A 25,644-nucleotide genomic window follows, 5' to 3' on the forward strand; every position below is an offset into this window, starting at 1 on the left:
CTACTACAAAGCCCGACACTGCAGTCTTAACATCAGCATAATTACTACTGATTTCAGTTAGATATTTTCCTTGAATTGAATTTAACTGATTTAATTGAATATTAAGAGACCAGCAGGGTTCATTCCAGTTAAATCTTTCCACGTACTTTGGGAGAACTGAAACATGGGTCTATATGTTCTGTCTAAAACAAACTTTGAATACTCCCTGAGTTGTATTTACATAGCTAGAAGATATATGATTGCTTTATAATGAGTGTAGTGAAGCTGATGGTCATCCTCACTATTATCCTGTGTTGTTTACTTCCTGCATTATTAGCTCTGTGACTGATGGACTCTTATTTTGTTACTGCCTCTTTAGACCATCAGTGCATGTATATGATTTTCCATGATATTATACTGGCTGATAATGATGTTTAACATCAACAAAACATTTGTTTACAATAAATAATTCAAGCATTTAACATGTACAATGCACAGAATGTGTGATTCTGTCTAAATACAGTGTGGCTGAAAGAGACTGCCAAGGAAAAAAATAAGATTAATACACAGTGATTTGCTGCCTCTTCCAAACAGCTGATTTTATTTATTTTTACTGGCAAAAGCAATAGCAATTCTAGGCCAAAAATAAGACCCCCCTTTTACCTTTATAAATTCTTATCCATTCTTATTTTGGACTTCATTTTGTATTTCAAATGAGCTCCTGTATAATTACTATATAATGGATTGCAGCTTCAGTCAAATTGAAAGAAAGTTTTTGTTAGGATTTTCCAAATCAAATACAAAGTATTACTTTATTTAAAGGTTTGTGACCCAATAATCTCAGAAACTCAAGTTCAGGAAAATAATTCCCTCACCTACTCCTCTATACCATTAAAACTAACAAACAGAACAAGGCTTCTTTGCAAATCACTCCATATAACAAAAAGTGTGAGACAAGAATTAATATGTGGTTTATTCCCTGATCAGTAAATATTAGAAGCTGTGCTCTCTGCATTTGATTTTCATTTACAATGTCATTTATTACTTTACACACCAAAATAATTAAATGTTATTCTACTTTATGAATAATATCAATATTTGAAGAATAAAAGGTTTTAGATAATATCACACCCAGTTAAAACAGCCTATGTGTTCCTGGAAAGGTTAAACCAATTAAAGATTAAAAGACAGCACTGTTTCTTTTAAAAGTCTAGCTTCCCACATAAAGCATGACAGACAATCTAGAGGAAACACAGTATCTGCAGGTGCAGATGTGTTTAAATAAAATATTGCTTATATTAAATCAAAGTCCATAAAATGGGGAAATTAAAGTGACTACAAATTAGATTTTTCCTAAACTACCAACATGGATGTTTAATTAGCAAAAGAGGGAGTACTGCCTAGTGGTTACATAAGAACAGCCATGCTGGATCAGACCAGTAGCCCAGTATTCTGTCTTCTGACAGTGGTCAATGCCAAGTCCTTGAGAGGGAATGAACAGAACAGGCAATCATCAAGTGGTCCATCCCCTGTCATCGACTCCCAGCTTCTGGCAAACTACAGGACTACGGCCCCAATCCTGAAAACATGCACATACTTAACTTACCTTAAGTGGGACTACTTACATGAATCATGATAAGAGCCTCCTGCCTTAGTGTTTGCAGGATCAGAGCCCAGAGACTTTGAGACTGATTTGCTGTGACCTTGAGGGAGTCACTTAACCTCTCTATTCTCAGTTATCCCTTCTGTACAAAAGAGCTAATAATGCCACTAGGGTTTAAGGAGGCTTCATTCATTAATGTTTGGAAAGTGCTTTGAGAGCCTTCTAGAGAAGGTGCTGGAGTCGTGCAAAGGACTGTATTATATTTCAGTTCAGTGTATGGATGCTTATCCAGACAGGCCGGCTCCAGCTTTTTTGCTGCCCCAAGCAGCGAAGGGGAACCTCCCCCCCCAAAAAAACCCCAATTGAGCTGCTGCCAAAGAGGAAGAGAGGGAGTGAAGGACCCGCTGCCGAATTGCCACTGAAGACCCGGATGTGCCGCCCCAATAACGGACGGAGTGCCGCCCCTTTCTATTGGCCACCCCAGGCACCTGCTTCCTGTATCCAGACTCCTTTTGTCAGAAACGGCTGGAAATTTCACAAGTACAGGTTTTCTTTCAAATACTCTCTTTAGTGTTGGCTTATTTCCACCATATAAGAAAGACAATACTGTCAAAATACCCTGCCTCCTCGTTCAACCTAAAGCCAAGTCGTACAGGTTTTGAAAAACAATTATAAAAAATTCACTAGACGTTTACAAACTGCAATAAAGATCAGGGTTTTCTTTTTTCAGGTTCAGTGTCTGGAGTGTTATCTAGTTGTTAGAAAGGGAGGGGGCCTCACAGGACTCCTGGGTTCCAATCCTAACACTGACACTGACTCACTGCAGGATCCTGATGAGTTCTTTATTTTGCATGATCATCATTTTTTTCCAACTGTATTATAGGTAGCATAATACCTACCTGCCTCAATGAGGTCATGGTGCTTAATTAAAGTTTGTAAGTCCTTTACTATTTTCAGATTGCAAATGCTACAATATCTAAATAAATATTAGTAAGTTTTACAGTAATCATTTGGGTCAGTTCTGATTTGATTTGAAATCTATTCCTTTAAAAGGGGGCAAGGATAACATTGTTCTTTTGGTATAATATTTACTTTCTGAAGTTAAATTGACTCAGAGCAAAACATCTTAATGACAATGCCATCATACCTATACAGACTGTATCAGGAACATTACTGAAATGTGCAGCTACAATATAGAGGGCATAGCACAAGCTCTCCCCTTATCTTCATCTATTTTATTAATTTCATTCATGCTTCTTCCTTAGATATGGATTGGGCACTTTAAATATCAAGTAATATTATACGGTCAGGAATAGTAAAATGCATTCATATTTCACTGACACTGCTTTTAATCACAGCTAAGCACTTGCATCCTGGAAGAGGTACAGAGTCAGACCATGTCTTTGACATACAGAGATTCTTTTCTGCCTTTCCTTTTAGTACATTTTATCTTGCCTAAGGAAGTCAACTGCTTATCTCCATAATGCATTTTCATCTTCTGCTACTGTAAAAGGCTAAGCTTCTCTGAGCTAGACTATAACGGAATACATGTCATTTTTTATTGGGTGCTCATTTGAATCTGGTCACTGACTATCAAAACTCTATTGAGTCACTGAAGCCGTTTAAGTTAATCTGTCTGCAGTAAAATAGCTAAGAATCCAATTTTCATGCCTATTACACGTTTTACATACGAATATAATATTTATATAAATACTAGATATGGGATAGAATTGTTTGTCAATACACACACCAGATACTGGAGCCTCAGATACTACACTGGAAAATACAGTGTGCTTTTTACCCAAAATGAGTTATCAGTCCTGTTGAAGTCCCTAGAAGTAAAAAGAGATCCTAACCTGTTTTTCAAAATCAGAAATGTACAAAGATCATGAGAACCATGATATTTTAGTAATAGTAGTATGTATCTATGTGTGTGTATATAGCTCCAGAATTGTTACTATCTCCACAGCACATAATATGTAAATGGTCTTTGTAGACAAATGTCAAGCCCCATGCCACAAGGCTCTAACAGTTTGAGCCTTTGATTCTCATTTACACAAAGGCCTCTTTACACTGCTCTGGTAGCATAAAGGGGTCTAAAAGTGGGCATAAATGAAAATCACACTCACTTCAAAACCCCTTTCCATTGCCAGCGTGGTGTAAAGGGACCTTATTCGAAATAAGAATTAGGCCCTAAAAGGCTTCCTTGTGCAGACTTCCCATAGACTTAGGCAAATCACTTAGCCTCTCTTTGCTTCAGTTCCCCATCTGTAAAATGGGGAAAATAGCACTGCCATGCCTTCCACAGGTGTTACAAGGAAAAATACATTAAAGATTGGGAAGCATTTTGAGATCTACTGATAAAAAGCACCATATAAGAGCAAGTTATTATTGTTATTCGTCAATGACCAGGCCCTAAATTAGACATAGCACACCAATGGATGGCAAACAAAGGAGATTATGGGAAGGAAGCAAGAGGTTTACATTAAATATGTTACATAATAGGAATGCTTTTGTTATGTAAGCATATAGATCATTTCTGTTTTGAAATCATTATTTTACTGGAATAAATTAATTTGTCATTTAAAGGAATAAAGTTATCAAAGAGTAGAGGGTGACAGAATGGATGCCAACCAGCCTATTGTTTCAAATTACACAAACTTATCTCAGTAACGAGGTTTTTATTTTCAAATTGACCACTGGGATTGATTTCATTGACCAGATTGTTTCACTGACCAGGACACAGTGATCAACTCATTGGTTAAATAGCAGTATTACAATGGTTATCCTCAAGCACATGTATTAATTATACCAGTTATATTAGTTGAGTACCTGCAGAGTCTGACCAAGAGCTAGTTGGCTGATGCTCAAACCAGACAAGACATAATTGCTTGGGGGAAAGCAACCAGAGGATATGGTGAAAAACAATGTCTGTCCCTTTAAAAGAGGGGTTGGGCACCATGTGAGGGTCATGGTTTGCCGTCTAAGGGACTGGCTGAACTCTCAAGTCAGTCCTACCACAGACATTTCAAAATAGATGTGGGGGATGAAGGCAGGGATTATAAGAGTGGTGAACTGCTGAATGAGGAGGGGAAACTTGAGCTTTTAAACCTAATTGGCTTACTGCTGCAGGACTGTCTGGTGTATTGTGACTTTTGTCAAGAATACCAAACTCCTGGTGTAAACTGAAGCACAGGAAGTTAACCAACTTAGCCCAAGTAACATTGAGTAAATGGTGGAAGTAGGAATAGAATTCAGAAGTTGTGATTTCCAGCCCTCTGTTTTTGCACACTCCCTTTCTATACACTTTGTGTGTTTTATTTTAAATATCTCATTATTTAGTGCCTCATGCTGCAGCTGGCTCCATACCCAGACCCCTCTTTGAAATCAGTGTAAGAATTCTTTGTACAGGGTGACTGCAGCACCAAGCCTTTACTCATTCTGTACAGTACTAAGGTAATTTTAAGGATCCTAGTACTATGTATTCTGATATAGACATCTCTATATTTAGCTGTTCCCACTGTTATAAGATGTACTGTAGGATTGTTCATTATGGGGTTTGAATTCAGCTGTAGGTTGTGCCACGTTCTCCTGGCATTTTACAGGGCATTGGGCCAGCAGCAGTGGAAAATCTGCTTGGAAGTTACTGCAGGAGACCCACACTTCCTATTCCCTTTGAGACTTCATAGCCAGCTAGCAGGGTCCAAACACTGGACAGTAGTGACTGGAGAGGGGGTGTTGGCAGGGCATCTAGGGAATGCAATGTTTCAGCTCCTCTCTTGGACATCCTCTGCTGATGGGGCTTCTGTAGCAGCCTGACCACTACAGAGTTCTTGCAATTCATGAGGAAGAGCAGTGGTGCAAACACAATCTGCTACCCCCTGACATCTAATTTTGTGGTGTGCCGGGGATGGGGAGGTGGGATGCTTGTTTGTTTTCTTAATCAGGACATCCCTCTTCTAAAGCTTTACCTTCCCCCTTGAATGCTGCCCAGTTGTATTGTATCTCTAAGGAATACACTAAACAATCAAATTTAAGAAATAATATCAAAGAGAGAGGAAAAAAGGTGTCTCCTCCCATTCAAACAAAAGGTAATTAGGAACCCAAAGTTAAATCTTCAACTGGTATAAATAGAATGTACCATGAAGGGGAGAGTAAATTAGTTAGTAAATGAAATAGCCTGTTGCTGGCAATAAAGACTTAATGTTAACAACTAGAGCTGGTCAGAAAAATGTAATTTCCATATTCCGCCATTTCGAACAACCCCTCAAAATATAGATATTTCCTGCAGAATGGAAATTCCAAAAAATTTAAGTGTGGAACCATGATTTGTTTTGGTTTAGCTCTATAAATATTGAAAGATGATCATATAAAATATTGAATACAATATTTAATACAATATATAAAATAATATTAAATATTATAATATAAAAGTTTACATGAAATAAACGGGAATTAAAATGTCAAAACATTTTACCTTACCAAAACAGAATTAAAAAGTCTAAAGGGTTAAAATTAAGCTGAAATCAACATGTTCCAACAAAACATTTTGATGTAACTATATTTTCTGACAGAAAACTGTTTGGTCAAATTTTTTTCAACCAGCTGTATGAAGAATTGTCAGTTGTGTACAGCAATATTGTGGATAGACCGTATTAACTCAGGGTAGTTATAAAAAGAGGTTTCATCTTCAAACTGCTTGACATACTCTAACTAGTCTTTATAGTATCCCTTTACATAATTAATAGTAATATTCTCATTTTCTTGTTATGGAAACAAACTAGGTACTTCGGTTGACATCTAACTTTAGGCATAGGAGAAGTCCAGTTGACTTCATGTTCTTAATACTAGGCTTGTTGTTTACATTCCTTCCTGAATCAGGGCCATAGATAGGCTAAGGCAGGGGTGGGGAACCTTTTTTCTATCAGGGGCCACTGACCAACAGAAAAAATCAGTCACGGACCACACACAGCCCCTGGCGGGGGGAAGTGGTTAGGGGCTTCCCCTAGGCTCCGGGGTGGGGCCAGAAATGAGGGGTTCAGCATGTGAGAGGTGGCTCTGGGCTGGGGCAGAGGGTTGGGGTGCAGGAGGGGGAGAGGGCTCCGGCTGGGGGTGCAGGTTCTGGGGTGGGGCTGGGGATGAGGGGCTTGGGGCTTGGGCCAAGGGGTTTGGAGTGTGGGAGCGGGCTCAGGCAGGAGTTTGGGGTGCGAGCGGAGGTCTGGGGTATGGGCTCTGGGAGGGAGTTTGGGTGCGTGAGGGGGCTCAGGTCTGGGGCAGTGGGGTGTGGGTGGTGTGTGGGAGGGAGTTCCGACCTGAGGCAGGGGGTTGGGGTGAGGGTGGGAGTGCAGGATCTGGGAAGGAGTTGGGGTGCAGAAGGGAGTTCCGACCTGGCACATGGAGTTTGGGGTGCGGGTTCTGGCTGGGTGGCGCTTACCTCAAGCAGCTCTCAGTTGGGGGTGCAGCAGGGCTAAGACAGGCTCCCTGGCTCCGTGCTGCTCCCAGAAGCGGCTGCTGTGTCCAGTCCCTAGGCGGAGGGGTCAGGGGGCTCTGCATGGTGTGTGCTGTCCATGCACATTGGCACCGCCCCTGCAGCTCCTATTGGCCACAGTTCCCAGCCAATGGGAAATGCAGAGCCAGAACTGGTGGCGGGTACAGTGCATGGAGCTTCTCTGATTGGCCCTGCTTCTAGGAGCCGCAAGGACATGCCAGTCATTTCTGAGAGCTGCATGGAGCCGACCGGACTTTTAGTGCGTCTCTCTCTCTTGTGCAAGCACTTATCACTGTGTGGCATGTGAGCACCTTTTACTATATTAACATTGGTTCCTTTTCACAGATCATTTTAATTACCACAGACATACTGCTTCTGTGACAATATTTCCTGAAGCATCACCTTCCAGAGTCAACAGCAATGTTGCCACTTTTCATAATTTTATTACAAATCTCACAATGTTTGTCTTGAAGCCCTAGCTCCTGGCATCAGATGATTAAGTGAAGATCTCCACTTTCTTTTTAAAACAAACAAACAAAAAAGCTGTAAAATGTGTACCCTAAAGGCTCCTACACAAGAAAGTAAATAAACCCAAAATGTATTATTTTTTAAAATCTCATGATTTTTAAGCCATTCACGATTGGGGGACCTGATTCATGATTTTTGAACAATTAGGGTTGGGAATCCTGCATCAGGACTCATGGAAACAATATCAAATTGCACCAGATTGGTAGTCCAATATTATTAATACTATTCATTGATTTTCACAGTGAAAACAACCTCTCTGGTCCCTACCCATAGCTCTTTTTAAAATCTGTCCCATAATGAACAAATCAGGAGAAATAACAATAATGAGACAAGGGATATTAAAAACTACCAAGTAGTTGCCATCTGAAGGCAGTACTGCATTGTATTTTCTCTTTTCTTAATTCCAAATTTTCCTTTACAGGTAAGACTAACATCGGCCAACTAAGAGAGATTTTCCAAAGGTAGGAATTCACTCTTCAGAGACAGCGGTCACCTTCTTCAGGTTTTACTTGAGTACAAAAGACAGCTATAGAGCCTTGCGCAAGATGCAGAGGACCCATTTTGGAAGTCTGTGATTTAAAGAAGTTGGCTGTTAATTCTTCCTGAATTGGGTCTCTAGGTTACTCAACTGAGTGTTTGTTCCTTTGTTTGTCTGTACATCTGTACATTTTATGTCATGTTTCCAAAAATATCATTAAAAGATCCATTTCTGATAGAATATAATATTTAGGGAAATTATTCTATTTTTAATCAATGCTAAATTAATAGGACAAATACCCAGCTCTTTTGCTATTTTTGACATTACCTTACTGAATCATTGCTATCCATTGCTGATGCTGTTCTCACAAGTCAAGTCAAAAGAAACAAGACTGTGTTAACTACCAGGAAAACAGACATGCTGGTTCAAAAGACCACTGACCTTTGCAGCTTGTTGTACGATGAAAGAGCAGTGAAGGTGGTGGACCTTGTTAAAACAAAGTACAAAATCAGAGCACAACAGCACCACCATCATACAAAACACTGAAATGAATATATGAGCAAAATCTAACGCAGACTCAGAGGTAGTTTGCCATAAGACACGTTGGCTATTAGCAACAGTAAACACAAGCTGGATGATTTAGAGACATTTGGATTTGTTAGCACATTCTTTGTAAAAGTACAGTACACCCGCAAAATATTATGGATGCTTAAGTTGTCAGTATGTTGCATGTATTACTTGAACATCCCACATGCTTTATCTGCTGTACCGACTCATATGAAAGCTTAAGAATTATTAATTGCTCATTTGGGTCTTGATCCTTTGAGCTGCTGAGAGCCTCCCGTGAGGTGACAAGCACCCTCAATTCCATTTGACGTCAGAGCACTCAGTGCCTGGCAGGGTTAGCGTCTAATAAATTCACTTTTAAAATAATCAGGGTACATGTTTTGTAAACATTTTACTATTAAAATGATGATATATAACACACGAGAACCATATTCTAATAGTTAACATTAAAACCAATATCTTCTGTATAACACATCCGTTTCTACCTCTAAGTTAATTTATATTTTAATTAAATCAGTATGAAAAGAAATATTAAGATTAATTATTGTGTATCTATGTTAAATGAGACAAGGGATTTTTAAACAAGTAAGAAGTTAGGTTAGAAGTAAGGCTGACTGGATAACACAACCACCATTCCATTTTGTGAAAATTTTTGAGATTTCCACATTTATTTTCATTCCACAATAGAAAGAAAACTAAGACCACAAACAAACAAACAAACAACCCATGATTGAGAGAGACCCTAGAATAGCCAAAAGCCCAATGGTTAGGGCACTCACCCAGGATATGGGAGACCCAAGTTCAAGTCCCTGTTCTTCCTGATTTGGAGCAGGGACTTCACCGTGTAGCACTCCCACATCTCTGGCTAATGCCCTAGTGACCAGTCTACTAGCTATTCTGGGGTGGGTCAGTGTAGGTCTCTCTCTCTCTCTCTCTCTCTCTCCTGGACCTGAAAAACCTTCCCAATAAAGTCTTTATTGAAACCAAAATGTTTCATGGAAACGTATTGGTTCAGACAAAACAGCATTCTTCAACAGGAAAAATTTTCATAAAAAATGTTTCAACCAGCTCTAGTAGTTGGAAATATTAAAAGAGAAAGTATCATCTTCTCTAAGTTATTAAAAAGGCAGAGAACAAAACAAAGTTCCTCCCAAGTTTTGCTTATTTGGAATGGCTTTTTACAAATTGACACATTAAACCATCAATATCTATTTCTTAAAACGACTCAGTCCTACCTGTTAGGGTCCAAGTCTTCTGACACTTTCAGCCAGATTCTGCCGTCTTTATCCAGGAGTAATTTATTCTGCAAGTACTCACACTGAAATTGACTTCTCGTGGAGTAAGATACTACTTAATGAGAGCAAGGATAGCAGGACCTGGCCTAGAGTAACAGCTGTAATGCTTACTGCTATGAGTAATCCCAGGGATTCACATTACTCTTGATTGTAATGGAATTATTGACAATAGTGAAAATTATATCTTGTATTGTGTGTTAGCATGATTGGGCCCTTACTTGTGATTTTGATAGAAAGTTCTGTCCCTAGGTCCCTATATGGGTGGCATGCTCTGGATCCTGCTTTTATTGAATCTCATTATAAGCATCTGTATATTTCCATTGCCCTGTGACACAAATCCTGGGATCTGAGGAAAAGCCTCAGACAGAGGAAGCATGGAACTGTATGTATACTGTGCAACTGGGAACCTAAATAAAATGTAATCAAACACCCAAACTCTAAAGCTCAGTTAAGCTACATTTAATTTAGTTTACTGATGTCCCACATCTGCAACCCAGTAAAGTTCACAATTGTTACTATGCACAGCTGTGGTTTAAAGCCTATCTTTGCACACAATACACTGGCAGCAAAGCAAAAACAATTAATTTTATATGCTTTTAACATATGGATCAGACAGTCAGAAGTAAGAAAGCCTCTTGTGTTCTAAAAAGAAAATATATAGCTTCAATTAACTTGACCCAAATTCTTAGAAAATGTAAGTTCTGATTCATCTTTAAGTAGAGAGATTATAATTATAATGGCTTTGTATCGGATTCATTTGATTTAAAGTGCCTGCAGTTATCTTTTAATAGGGAAAATATATGACACAAACGTCCCATTATAAATAGATCTTATTATGAGATAAATTAATAAATTGTAAAATGTTTGGAGTCTTTTGTTCTATTGTGATCTGTGGAATTAAAAGGAGGGAAAAAAACCCTTTAAGCCTAAATGGAAACACATTTCATTTCAATGAATAAACATGATGTACACCAAGCCAAGGGCCCAATTCTGCAAACACTTATCACCAGGCAGAGTGCTTGTACTCAATGGGATTACACAGTAATAAGCAGTACAGGTAAAATCCTGACTCCACTGATGTCAATGGCAAAACTCCCATTGACTTCAATGGATCCAGGATTTCACTCTGTGTCCAGTAGTAAAAGGATTGCAGGATTGGAATACAAAATAATTCAGTTATTTTTCACTATTTCTGATTGTTCAGTAAAGTACCATTTACTGTCAGAAATATAGATAATTTATACTGAGACACAGTATCTTAAACATAAGAACATAAGAACATAAGAAAGGCCGTACTGGGTCAGACCAAAGGTCCATCTAGCCCAGTATCTGTCTACCGACAGTGGCCAATGCCAGGTGCCCCTGAGGGAGTGAACCTAACAGGCAATGATCAAGTGATCTCTCTCCTGCCATCCATCTCCATCCTCTGACGAACAGAGGCTAGGGACACCATTCTTACCCATCCTGGCTAATAGCCATTTATGGACTTAGCCACCATGAATTTATCCAGTCCCCTTTTAAACATTGTTATAGTCCTAGCCTTCACAACCTCCTCAGGTAAGGAGTTCCACAAGTTGATTGTGCGCTGCGTGAAGAAGAACTTCCTTTTATTTGTTTTAAACCTGCTGCCTATTAATTTCATTTGGTGACCCCTAGTTCTTGTATTATGGGAATAAGTAAATAACTTTTCCTTATCCACTTTCTCAACATCACTCATGATTTTATATACCTCTATCATGTCCCCCCTTAGTCTTCTCTTTTCCAAACTGAAGAGTCCTAGCCTCTTTAATCTTTCCTCATATGGGACCCTCTCTAAACCCCTAATCATTTTAGTTGCTCTTTTCTGAACCTTTTCTAGTGCTAGAATATCTTTTTTGAGGTGAGGAGACCACATCTGTACACAGTATTCGAGATGTGGGCGTACCATGGATTTATATAAGGGCAATAATATATTCTCAGTCTTATTCTCTATCCCCTTTTTAATGAGTCCTAACATCCTGTTTGCTTTTTTGACCGCCACTGCACACTGCGTGGACATCTTCAGAGAACTATCCACGATAACTCCAAGATCTTTTTCCTGACTCGTTGTAGCTAAATTAGCCCCCATCATGTTGTATGTATAGTTGGGGTTATTTTTTCCAACGTGCATTACTTTACATTTATCCACATTAAATTTCATTTGCCATTTTGTTGCCCAATCACTTAGTTTTGTGAGATCTTTTTGAAGTTCTTCACAACCTGCTTTGGTCTTAACTATCTTGAGTAGTTTAGTATCATCTGCAAACTTTGCCACCTCACTGTTTACACCTTTCTCCAGATCATTTATGAATAAATTGAATAGGATTGGTCCTAGGACTGACCCTTGGGGAACACCACTAGTTACCCCTCTCCATTCTGAGAATTTACCATTAATTCCTACCCTTTGTTCCCTGTCCTTTAACCAGTTCTCAATCCATGAAAGGACCTTTCCTTTTATCCCATGACAGCTTAATTTACGTAAGAGCCTTTGGTGAGGGACCTTGTCAAAGGCTTTCTGGAAATCTAAGTACACTATGTCCACCGGATCCCCCTTGTCCACATGTTTGTTGACCCCTTCAAAGAACTCTAATAGATTAGTAAGACACGATTTCCCTTTACAGAAACCATGTTGACTATTGCTCAAGAGTTTATGTTTTTCTATGTGTCTGACAATTTTATTCTTTACTATTGTTTCAACTAATTTGCCCGGTACCGACGTTAGACTTACCGGTCTGTAATTGCCGGGATCACCCCTAGAGCCCTTTTTAAATATTGGCGTTACATTAGCTAACTTCCATTCATTGGGTACCGAAGCCGATTTAAAGGACAGGTTACAAACCTTAGTTAATAGTTCCGCAACTTCATATTTGAGTTCTTTCAGTACTCTTGGGTGATCTTAAATTGGAAAATTGCCAAGTTAAATTGATAACTGCAAATCATTTTAAAAAAAAGTCATTGTGCAACATAATGGTAGGTTTGAGGATGTTGCAGTATGTGATTTGGAGCAGACACTAGTTGAGTTTTTAAGCTGACCTCCAAAAAGGGTGAGGAGACAGTATTTGTACTCCTGTTTTGGACTCTTTAGGACATGTAAAGAAAGCCTGAACTTTTTATTTAAAAAAAAAATCCAGCTTTTTTTGTTTTTTAGATGAGACATACCAGGTTCATCTACTCTGTTTTTCTTGGAGTAGTATAGGGATGACTGGAGAACTCATCGGATTCAGATAACACAAAAGACAACAGACTGAATGTAAATATTGAGGTGGGGAAGGGATGATCAGGCAGACTTTTTATAAATAATTTATTTTTGTAAATAACTCTTTACCTCAAACTCCAGAAAAAATTGACCAATGAGTGTGCCAGCAAAAACAGAGATAATAAAACATAATATTTCTGATAGGTGAAATACACTCCCTATTCAATTCAATGCATCCAAGATTTCATCTGGTATATTTAATTTAAAAAAATATTCATTTAAAAAATAAAACCCTGTTACTCCATGTTTACACATGACATACGAGCAAAAAAAGGTTCAAACACAAACATTTCCTCCCCTCCTTCCCAGGTCACCATTAATGCCAAAAAGGTTGCTAGCGCTTTTTAAAGAAGCTTGTATGGTTTGTTGTTAGGGGAATGTCTGCTAGATTTCTGCTAGTTGATTATGGCTGAGAAAGCAAACAATTGCTTTGCAAAAAATCCAAGACCCAGACTGCAGAGACCTGGATAGAGGCCTCTTCAGAATCAGCCAGGGGACTATTAGCTGGACCTTTGCCATCCAGCAGAGGCAACTGTAGTAGTAACCACTGTCCCCAATCCACCAATTAAAATAATATCTTCAGGCATGTATTCTCTCACACACACACTGTTAAAATGTGTCTCTAAAACAATTGCAGAGAATATGAAGGCAAGGTAAAGAAACTTTCTGGTTAGTATAGTATAATGCCATCCCCTAACAACTCATTGTACAGTATAGAGCTTGTAAAAAGAGATACATTACCTAGAAGATAAACAACAGTGGGAGCTATGGAGAATCCTGGATGATGGCACACTGGCAACAGACAAATGGGTGTCCCTCAGGAAACAGAAGTTTCTTCTGAGACAGTTCCATGATTTTAGAAAGTTGGATGCCATGGGTGTTGGAATCACATATTCAATCAGGTGTTGTGACGCTAGACCATACACAGTGAATCCAACTCAAGACCAAAGGAGTTGGGGCAAGTGTGAACCAAGAAACAAATACCATTAGGGAAGTAGAAAATGAGTTCCCTCTTCTGGGCTCATAAAACAGTTATCACAGGATACCATGGGAACAGTCTCCAGTATGCCATTATCTGTGTGCCACCCTGTTTCTTTTAAATGATTCAGGGAAGACACTCAGAGATGGTCCTTCCATGAAGAAGGATGAAGAAATATTTACAAGATTTCCCTTGCTGTAATGTAATCCAGACCAGTGCACAAAATGGCAGGCAAGTGACTAACACACTCCTTTTTCTTTAGGGGAGCAGGATTGCTCAGGAACCTTTAACAATTCATGTTTTGGAAAATGGTCTTGGTAAGACTGTGCTGTGGACAGCACACTTCGCTTTCTCATCACAGTAATTATTTGTTCCCTATCAACACCTGAAACACTGGAAAATCAAAATATTGCTTTGTTAGTTGTTATGACTGGCTTTCCTAGCAGGGATCTGACATTAACTTCCAAAACTCCAAAAAAGCAGGTCAGTTCAAATTTCCAGGCGTTTCTCACACAAAAACTGACGCCAACTGTTCTTCAGAACCTGAGAGTCTAACACCATCCAAAACACAGGGTGTACACAGCAGCTGAGAGTATGCTTCCCAGTGCAGATAGACAGACACATGCTAGGTCTGCTCGAGCTACTGTGCTAAAAATAGCAATGTGGCTGCAGAGGCATAGACAGGGGCTCATGCTAGCCACCCAAATATAATCCTGCCTGACCCGCTGAGTACATACTGAGGTGGCTAGCCCAAGCTGCTACCCTTGCCACCAGGGCTGCACTGCTATTTTTAGCACACAAATTCAAGCAGAGCTAGCACGTGTCTGTCTACCCACCTGGGAACCACATGTCCCAGCTGCAGTTTAGATATACCCTATGTATGAACATTTATTTGAGCCATCCTATTGCGATGAACTGGGGCTATATCTGTATATCTTATGAATTCTGATTGAAGTTGTATTATGAAAATCTGCTCAGTCATGAGTGCCTATATGTATGTGGATTACCCTCAAGCCAATGGGGAAATCGAATGGTTTAATAGAAGTTTGAAAGAGAATTTGCAAACGGCTACACTGGAAGGGTGATTGTGGATACCCTTCACTACTGATTTCTTGCAAGCATACGGGGCTACACGACATGCCACAACGCGAAGATCACCTGCAGAGTTATTGCATGGGAAACAGATTAATACTAAACTGAACATTGCTGGATTGTTAAAGGCATGACCTGAGGCCCCAACCAAGGATGATGTGAGAAAAGCAGTTGAACAAAACCAAGCAAAGTATAAGGCTTTCACAGACAAGCGGCAGGGTGCTAAGGAACCAAAGTTTGAGTGTGGTTCCTTCGTTAGAATACGAAAACCTGGAATTTTACACAAAGGGGACCATAAATTCACAGCTCCTCTTAAAATCATAGAGAAGAAGGGACATTACATCTATTGACTTTCTGATGGGCGGTATGGAATGCTTCTTATCTTGCACCTGCCTATGCACCAAGAGGAGATTATGCCAACACCCAGTCTGCATTGGATGACTTTACTGTAGTATCAACACAACAAGACATTGCATTGGAACCAGGGCTTGAGAGACGGCCTGTCAGACCCAGACGACCACCTGTCTGGACTAGAGACTATGTTATGTAGTATCTACAGTGTTTTCAGCGTAATATTTCTGCCAATAGTATAGTGTCTTATTTCCTATTTGTTCCTGTGGTTAGAACAACAACGTTAATTTTATTGGGAGAGTTCCTTAAGAGAGGAGGGAATGTGGTGTTTAGATGTTGCTTGTAATTCTTAGAACTGGGAGCACTGGCTGTTGGGAGTCTGAAAGGACAGAAACAGGAAGGAGGGGGGAGGAGTTGAGGAGGCAGAGTGAGAGTTACAGAGGGTGCAGCAGCAGCTTGGTAAAGAGGTTTCCACTTTAAAAATAAAGTCCTGTTGAAGTTTGTTAGTACCTTGCCGGTTGATACAACACAAAGTCTCAGTGTTGCCAACCCTCATGATATTGTCATGAGTCTCATGATAATTATTGTTTTCCTTAAAGCCCCAGCTCCTGGAGTCAAGTGCATATGTGATGATTTCAGCCTTCATTCTTAAAGCAAAAGTAAGCTTCTAGTTCTTGTGGCTGTGGAGAAAGTTTCAAAATGTGACCCCAGGCCACTCTAAAGGCTCAAAAAAGCAGAAGGCAAATAAAAAGAACACCAAATCTATTATTTTTACATAATCTCAATATTTTAAAGCCAATCTCATGATTTTTGGTGAGCCTGACTTGTGATTTTTGAACATTCAGGGTTGGCAATACTGAGTCACAGAAGCTGGGAAGGGACTCCATGAGGGAGAGAGACCACCTAGCATGCAACAACTGCATAAGGAAGAGGCACCTTTCTTGCCTTCCTCTACCCAGATGGTTCCCCAAGGACCCACAAAGGAAGTGTGAGACAGAAAGTGAGGGATATTGTTGTTTCAGATGTTTATTGTTTTGTATCATGTAAACTCTCCTGTGCTTTACATGATTAAGTATAAAAGAGCACAAAGGTGTTAGATTGCGCAAAGGGTGTGTATTGATTACTTCACAGCTACTCTGTGCCTCTGCAAGTTAAACTGTAACCAGAAGCTTCATACTTGTTGGGTGGAGTTCTGGGAGAGAATGTGTTTAAGTAACTGGGGTATCTCAGGGGTTGGAGCTGGTCCTGAGGCATACAGCAGGTAGGCTGAGGCACTCCATTTTGGAGAAGAGATAGCAAACTGAGAGCCAGTGCCCAGGAGAGGCCAAGGGAGAAACCAGTGCTGCAGCCTGCTGAGGCTTTAGAAACTTGAAGCACCCAAGGGTTCCATAGCACAAAGGCTTGGATTCCCCTGGTAATGCTTCCCGGGGCACCCAGGGCTGTGAGTCACTTCGTTACTATGCAAGGGAGTCTTGCCTGTGCTAGCTGGATGTCATCTCCCTAACACAACCAGCCGGTCAAGCACTCTCCTCTGGGTTACACCAGGCCTGTCTTTGCCTTGTAGGTTGACCCCAACCCCCGAGTCCCTTCAAAATGTCCCCCTGTGGTATCCAGGCTTTGATCACTGGATACCCATAGAAATCCCAGATGGAACCGAGTACCACAATTTATCAGTTTTGGCTTAAACCAGGGGTCTCAAACATGTGGCACACAGAGTAATTTTTTTCTGGGGCCCGCAAGCGCCTCGCAGCACCCCTGCCCTCCCACAGCATTTACCTAGAGCGGCTCCAGCCCGACGCGCACTGGGGGCAGGGCAGGCTCCCTGCCTGACCGCCCTGCCCCTGCGCCGCTCCGGAGGAGAGGCACAGGGGCCTGTGTGTTGCAGGAGGGGTGTGGCAGGGGGCTCAGGGCGGTGGGTTGGGGTGCAGGAGGGATGTGGGGTGCGGCAGGGGGTTGGGAGTCGGGGTGCAGGGTGCGGCAGGGGGCTCAGGGCAGGGGTTTTGGCTGCAGGTGGGCTCTGGCCCGGCACGCACCGGGGGCAGGGCAGGCTCCCTGCCTGCCCCGCCCCACTCCGCCCTGCCCCCACGCCACTCCAGGAAGCGTCTGGAACCTGGGGGAGGAGAGGCACAGGGGCCTGTGTGTTGCTGTTGCTTCAGGCAGCGCCTCCAGCAGCTCCCATTGGCTGCAGTTCCCCTTTCCCGGCCAATGGGAGCTGCTGGGGGCAGTGCCTGAAGCAACAGCAACACACAGGCCCCTGTGCCTCTCCTCCCCCAGGTTCCAGACGCTTCCTGGAGCGGCGTGGGGGCGGAGTGGGGTGGGGCAGGCAGGGAGCCTGCCCTGCCCCCCGTGCGTGCCGGGCCAGAGCCCACCTGCAGCCAAAACCCCTGCCCTGAGCCTCCTGCTGCACCCTGCACCACAACTCCCAACCCCCTGCCGCACCCCACATCCCTCCTGCACCCCAACCCACTGCCCTGAGCCCCCTGCCACACCCCTCCTGTACCCTGACCCCCTGCTCTAAGCCCCCTGCCGCACCCCGCACCTTGACCCCCCTGCCAAGTCCCCTCCTGCACCCCAACCCCTTGCCATGAGCCCCCTGCCACACCCTGCACCTTGACCCCCTGCCGCACCCTCACCCCAACTCCCTGCCCTGAGCTCCCGCCACACCCCACACCCCTCCTGCACCCGCTGGGGGCAGGGAGGGGGCGAAGTTGGGATGGGGATTTTGGGGAAGGAGTTGGAATGGGGGCAAGGAAGGGGTGGGAAGAGGTGGGGCAGAGGCAGGACCTCATGGAAGGGGTGGAGTGGGGGCGGGGCCAAGGGCAGCGGGGGAGGTGTCAGTAATGCAGCCTTTGGGCCAATGTACTAGTCCTCATGTGGCCCTCGTCATCATTTGAGTTTGAGACCCCTGGCTTAGATCAATGTTCCTGTAGTACGCACAGCATTTGAGTTACATTATAAAATAAAAGGACATTTAATTAAAAAGAATAGAGATTCAAATAAAAAACAGTCTGAGAGACAGGAACAAATGGTTACATATGAAACATGATATCACACATTCTAAAGCCTCAAGTTAACTAAATAACAAGTTGTCCTTATGTCTAAAGAAGCTTATCTCACCGAAAGTTCTCTTCAGCATTTTCAGCCTAGGCATGAAGCAAGCTTGCTGTTCATTTATTTCCTAAATACAGGATGTCATCATGCCAGGGTGCCTCTTTGCACCCCCAAATCTACCAGAACAGACTATCAATTTTCACCTCAAGACAGGCCCACCCTTCTGTTTACCTCTTCCTTTAATTTGCTTCTCAAGTCTCTACCAGCTCTTCATTAGCATTTGACTTAGAATGTTAATACACATTGTTCCACTCTTAGGATAAGTGTCTCCCACCCCCTGTCTGGGAGAAGTTTGTTTCAAGAAACACTACCTATGAGTGCTCTGTTTTTAACTACAGATCTAGAGAACATTTTTAGGATATATACATAACTCCTCATATATGTTTTCCATACATATATTTTGCAATGATTATGATGACCAGTATGAGACAGGCTTTCACTAATGACATCACATGACTATTTTTTGGTGAATACAGGGGATCCCTATACCTCTATATACTGCAGTGCCCTCTGCCTATTGGTATCCAGAGGTTCTTGGGTCACACTGCTCACAGCAGTCCTAGTGGATTGCCAGAAAGGGGCACTCATTAAGATCTATGACACCCACAAAGAGTCATTTCACCCATTTACAGCTTGTTACTAAGCCACTCTGGTGGGTGGTGGTGGGTAGCCGTGTTTAGCAAAGAGCATGTCTGCACTGGGGACATTTTCTAAGTATTAAAATTAGTTCAACAAAACCAATTTATCAATCAGTTAAAGCTCTAGCATAGACTTAGCTTAGGCAGTTCAAGGTGGCCTGACCTGTTTTTACTGAACTAGAATGGCTCAGGCAGCCTAAAACCAAGTCTACAGTATAGGTTTAATTGCTTTTAAAGGTGAGCTAATTTAAAAACTTAAGCTTCTCCAGTTTAAACAAGCCTTCTACATTTGAAAGGAACTTTTGCTTGTTAAATAATAGGGGAGGCAATATGGCAATCATTTTCCATATTACTTATTCAAGTGCCTTAAAAACATTGGTGGTAAGCTCAGCCCAGGCAGATTTTCCTTCTAAGGTCCCTATATTTATTCCTGATGCAAGAAGTCGCACCTTGGATATATGTTTCAGTAAAGTTATTGATTTAATATATTTCCCACTTTTGCTATAGCTTGTTCAATTGTTTTTAATGCAATTCAGTGATACAATATGTTAGAGATGAGTAGGGCTACAGCACCTGGCCTGATCAGTGGGGATCATGGGATTCTATTGGGATTTCTGAGGCAAGCTCAGGTTACATTTAACATTACTGTATTTCCACAGCAGTAAAAACATGTAACACATTGTAGCTGGCACCAGTGGCTTGGTGCATAAATTCATGGGCTGTTGACAATCCCATAACCATGCAAGCAACCTTCTTTTGTTCAACTATAGATCTCATCTAAATATTGAGCCTTTAAAGGGCAGTTATAGCCATCTTCACTCAGAAGTTGAAGGTTTTTTAAATGTATTTCATCTATCTAAGGCACTAAAATGGCCCCATTACCATAGTCTCTGGATGCTTCACAATCCAGTGAGGTAGAAAAGTTCTCTTATCTCCATTTTGGGGGCAACCAAGGAACAGAGACACTAAGGGCTTGGCTACACTTGCAAGTTGCAGCGCTGGTGGAGGCTTTCCAGCGCTGTAATTATTCTCCGTCCACACTTGCAAGGCACATCCAGCGCTGCAACTCCCTGGCTGCAGCGCTGGCTGTGCACCCATTCGGGTTGGGGTATAAGGAATGCAGCGCTGGTGATCCAGCCCTGCTCATCAGGTGTGGACACACACCAGCGCTTTAATTGGCCTCCAGGGAATAAGGAGATATCCCAGAATTCCTGTTCAGCCACTCTGCTCATTAGTTTGCACTCTACTGCTCTGGCCTCAGGTGACCCGCCCTTTAAATGCCCCGGGAATTTTAAAAATCCCCTTCCTGTTTGCTGCAGCCAGGTGTGGAGTGCAATCAGTTAATCTTTACAGGTGACCATGCCTCCACGTGGCAAACGAGCCCCAGAATGGAGCAATGGCGAATTGCTGGACCTCATTAGTGTTTGGGGGGAGGAAGCTGTGCAGTCCCAGCTGCGCTCCAGCCGTAGGAATTATGATATCTTTGAGCAGGTATCAAGGTCCATGCTGGATAGGGGCCATGATCGGGACGCGCTGCAATGCAGGGTTAAAGTAAAGGAGCTGCGGAGTGCCTATTACAAAGCCCGCGAGGGAAACCGCCAGTCCGGCGCTGCCCCCACGACCTGCCATTTTTACAGGGAGATGGACACGATACTTGGGGTTGACCCCACTGCCAATCCTAGGACCACGATGGACACTTCTGAGCAGGGTGGGGGACATGAGGAGGAGGAGGAGGAGGAGGCGGCGGCGGGGGGGGGAGGAAACCGCGAGTGAAGGTACTGGGATGGAGGAAGACACCCCAGAGTCCCAGGAGGCATGCAGCCAGGAGCTCTTCTCAAGCCAGGAGGAAGGAAGCCAATCGCAGCACCCAGCAGTTGCTGAAGGACAAGCAGAGGAGCGAGTTACCGGTAAGCTGCTTTTATTTTCAGGGTGGAAATGTTTCGGGAGAGGGGGGGGGTTAGGGCTGCATGCATGCCTGCCTAGATGTGGAATAGCCCATTGATGTGGTCTATCACGTCGCGGTAATCAGCTGCAGTAATCTCCTCAAAAGTTTCAGCCAGAGCGTGGGCAATGTGCCTGCGCAGGTTTATAGGGAGAGCCACTGTGGTCCTTGTCCCAGTCAGGCTAACGCATCCGCGCCACTGTGCCGCGAGGGGTGGGGGGACCATTGCTGCACACAGGCAAGCTGCATAAGGGCCAGGGCGGAATCCGCATTGCTGTAGAAGACCTTCCCGCTCTTCCCTGGTGACCCGCAGCAGGGAGATATCTTCCAGGAGTAACTCCTGTGGAAAATGTTGGGAGACTGTTTAGTGCAGATCCCCCATGCAGCTGTTTGCTGTCCCCAATGCACAGAAACCCCTGCACAGCCCTGAAGCAATCAGTAACCCTTACTCACCATTTCGTGGCTGCTGTTATGTTATGTGTGTGCTCTTATTTGTTATGTGAAAAATATGCTAAAGTGAAGACTGTAAACTCCTTCAGTGTGTGGGAAATTACTGTTTGGATGAGATAATGAACAACGCTACCCTGTTAACTGTTGCAATTTTTGCCTTCCAAAAGCGACCTTGACTGCTGGACTGCCAATCTCCACCACAGCACAGAGACTACAGAATCTGAGGAAAAAGCCACGAAAAACCAAGGAAGACATGCTGAAAACAGTTATTGATCACTCTGCTAGAGAGAGTAAACACCTGCAGGAGTGGAGAGAAAGTGAAAGCAGGATCCGCCAGAGACATTGGCGGAGAAACGCTGTGGCAAAGAGGAAAAGCACAGACCAGCTGCTAGGCATCCTGGCGCGCCAAGCGGACTCTCTCCAGGCACTCGTAGCCATGCAGGCAGAGCAGTCCCGTGCTGCCCCACAGCCTCCCCCGTCCCAAATTTTATTCTCTTCTGCCCCAATGTCAGCTCCAAACCCCCTTCCCCAGCATCCAGGTTCTTACCACCACCAGCTGCCTCCAACACCTGTACGTTCACCAACCAGCCCTGAGAACTACGACCCTTACCCTCTGCACTCAACCCCCATCACCATGCAGTATATGCACCCTGAAGTGCAGCAGCCATTGCACAGCACTGCAGACAGGACATATGCAAACTTGTGACTGTACAGTTCACCAACCCACCCCCCTGCCCTAGGTTCCTGAAATGTTGTGTGTCTGTCAATGAAGTATTTTTCTTTTCAATAAAATAAATCTTGGCTTTGAAAACAGTCTTTATTATTGCAGATAGTGAAAGATACCTTATCCCAGTAAAGAAACAGTCACTGGAAATCATGTTAGGGATAATAGAATCCTAACAGTGTAACCACTGCACTTCACTCCCATGCAAGGCAGCAAACATTACTGTTGGCTTTCAGCCTCAAATTCTTCCCTCAAGGCATCCCTAATCCTTGTAGCCCTGTGCTGGGCCTCTCTAGTAGCCCTGCTCTCTGGCTGTGCAAATTCAGCCTCCAGGACTTGAACCTCGGTGGTCCATGCCTGACTGAATGTTTCACCCTTCCCTTCACAAATATTATGGAGGGTACAGCATGTGGATATAACCGCGGGGATGCTGCTTTCCCCCAAGTCTAGCTTCCCATACAGGGACCTCCAGCGGGCTTTTAAACGCCCAAAAGCACACTCCACAGTCATTCGGCACCGGCTCAGCCTGTAGTTGAACCGGTCCTTGCTCCTGTCAAGCTTCCCTGTATAGGGTTTCATGAGCCAAGGCAGTAATGGGTAAGCGGGGTCTCCAAGGATCACAATGGGCATTTCGACGTCCCCTACTGTGATCTTCCTGTCTGAGAAATAGGTCCCTGCCTGCATCTTCCTGAACAGGCCACTGTTCCGAAAGATGCGTGCATCATGCACCTTTCCAGGCCAGCCTGTGTAAATGTCAATGAAACGCCCACGGTGATCCACAAGCGCCTGGAGAACCATAGAGAAATACCCCTTCCAATTAACGTACTCGGATGCTAGGTGGGGGTGGTGCCAGAATAGGAATATGCGTCCCATCTATCGCCCCTCCACAGTCAGGGAAACCCATTTGTGCAAAGCCATCCACAATGTCCTGCACGTTCCTCAGAGTCACGGTCCTTCTTAGCAGGATGCGATTAATTGCCCTGCAAACTTGCATCAACACGATTCCAACGGTCGACTTTCCCACTCCAAACTGGTTCCCCACCGACCGGTAGCTGTCTGGAGTTGCCAGCTTCCAGATTGCAATAGCCACCCGAGCCCAAAAGCGGCGTTCAACGGCGCTGAGCATTTCCGTGAATGCCACAAGCACTGTAGTGTCACACGCGGCAGGCGACTCGATATCATCGATATCATCGTCGGACTGCTCACTGTCACTTTGGAGCTGAAGGAATAGCTCAACTGCCAAACGTGTTGTGCTGACGACACTCATCATCACAGTCCTCAGCAGCTCGGGCTCCATTTCCCACAGAAATCGCGATTCACAGACAGAGAGTAAAAAACAGCAAGCGACTCACAATGGTGCCAAACGTGGCCGGAAAAACTGTGACTGCTGGGATGTGAAGCGATGCACCACGGGGTGTTGGGACAGGAAGCGGAATGACCCGCACCCTTCCGTCCCCTTCCCACAACCCACAGCGCAAAAATGGGACGAGGTGCTCTGTGGGATAGCTGCCCACAATGCACCTCTCAATACAGCGCTGCAAATGCTGCAAGTGTGGCCACACTGCAGCGCTGGTAGCTGTCAGTGTGGCCACACTCCAGCGCTGGCCCTGCACAGCTGGACGACCAGCGCTGCAAACTACCAGCGCTGCAACTTGCAAGTGTAGCCAAGCCCTAAGTGATTTGCCCAGGCTCACACAGGAAGTCTGTGGCTGAGCAGGGACTTTAACCCAATGTCTCCTCAGGGCTAACCACTGGACCATCCTTTCTCTGACCTCTTCCTGGCTTGAGGCAGGAGTAGAGAGAGTTAATCTGATGGTATGAGTATCAGACTCATCAACTACTACAGGGAAATGCCAAGTATAATCCTCACCAACTTGCCTCTCCTTGTGGACCACAGATCCACACCCACATACCACGAGAGCAAGCCAGCAGGGCATAAGCAAGCCCTTAGGGGCAACCTGCTCTGAGGGGAAGGCAACACCAGCAGGTAGGTTTGCAGGATATTTACCATAAATATCGTAAAGCAAAATCCAGTCTCCAAGAGATTATGACAGAATCTGCTCAAACATCCAGGCGACATCAGTATCAGCATCTATAAGTGAAGTTACTAGGGTTACTTCTGTAACTGCTGCTAGAGCCTTTTATACGGCCATCTTCAATTAAACTCAGTACAATGTATAGTTCTCAGGTTACCTTCTTTCCCAGATTATTTAATCGTTTTGTCTCTGACACTGTCACTCGTGAAATCTGTGAAACTAAAGAGACCAAAATAGTTGCATTTGGCTAAAAAAGGAACTTGCAAATTCAGCAAAATAGAGGCATCCTGTTCCTTGCAAGTACACTGTGCTTCTCTCTTTTAATTGGGGCACATTCTACACTCATTTCACATACACAATTCTCATCAGCAGGAACTCTGCAGATGGAAATAGTGTAGAACATGGAAGCAATTTGGAAAATTAGTGGGTTAATATTTAGGTTCACTATGCAGAACATATTCATTCCTTTTTGAAGTTAAAGGTCAGTAGAAAGTGCAAACAGATTCTGCAAGGTTCTGAATGCACCTTACCTCCCATTGAAGTAACAAAAAGGAGGTATGAACCCTGTATAATCAATCCTAGAATGTTCACTTTGAGTATGGATGTCAGTTAGTGGGATCTGTGAACTCTTTTAATGGTAAACTATACTACTACATACATGGCCTTTACATCATGCTGTTCATTTCTTGCACTTTAAACTACACAGTCTGCTCCAACAAAATAGAAGCATTCACTGAGAGGGGGTCAGAACATTTGATAAATTACAGCGATTCACATGATCCTAAATTAGGAAAATAATTTTGTCTTTTTAATATTTATTTTCTTACTGCTGCTCAGTTTTTGACACTTGAAAACTATATGCAAGGCATTTAGATAAATTTACTTCAAACAGAGAAGAGTTTGTCAGGGAGTGGAGGGAAGCAGGCATCCGGTTTCCTTATTTTCATTCTTAGTGGCATTTAGGAAATGCATTTTGTAATAATCATCATGCCCATGTTATTTTCAAACTTCTGAGATAGCACCACCTAGTGGCCATTGCACAGATGGAAGAGGGCTCTTCGGCCAACAGTATGAACACTAAACATTCCAAAGCTAGTTGTGAACAGATG

At 43.2% G+C, this 25,644-nt stretch overlaps 1 protein-coding gene across 1 annotated transcript in view; it reads right to left on the bottom strand.

The window, feature by feature from the left end:
* The window catches only part of MYO3B (myosin IIIB), a 347,455-nt gene that overhangs the window by 140,808 nt on the left and 181,003 nt on the right, over positions 1-25,644 (bottom strand). The window contains exon 25 of the mRNA XM_039493716.1: positions 8,518-8,562. Coding sequence (XP_039349650.1) covers positions 8,518-8,562 — 45 coding nt within the window. The remainder of the gene's footprint in view (positions 1-8,517; positions 8,563-25,644) is intronic.

The sequence above is a fragment of the Mauremys reevesii genome, linkage group 11, assembly GCF_016161935.1.
Source record: "Mauremys reevesii isolate NIE-2019 linkage group 11, ASM1616193v1, whole genome shotgun sequence".
NCBI lineage: Eukaryota > Metazoa > Chordata > Testudines > Geoemydidae > Mauremys > Mauremys reevesii.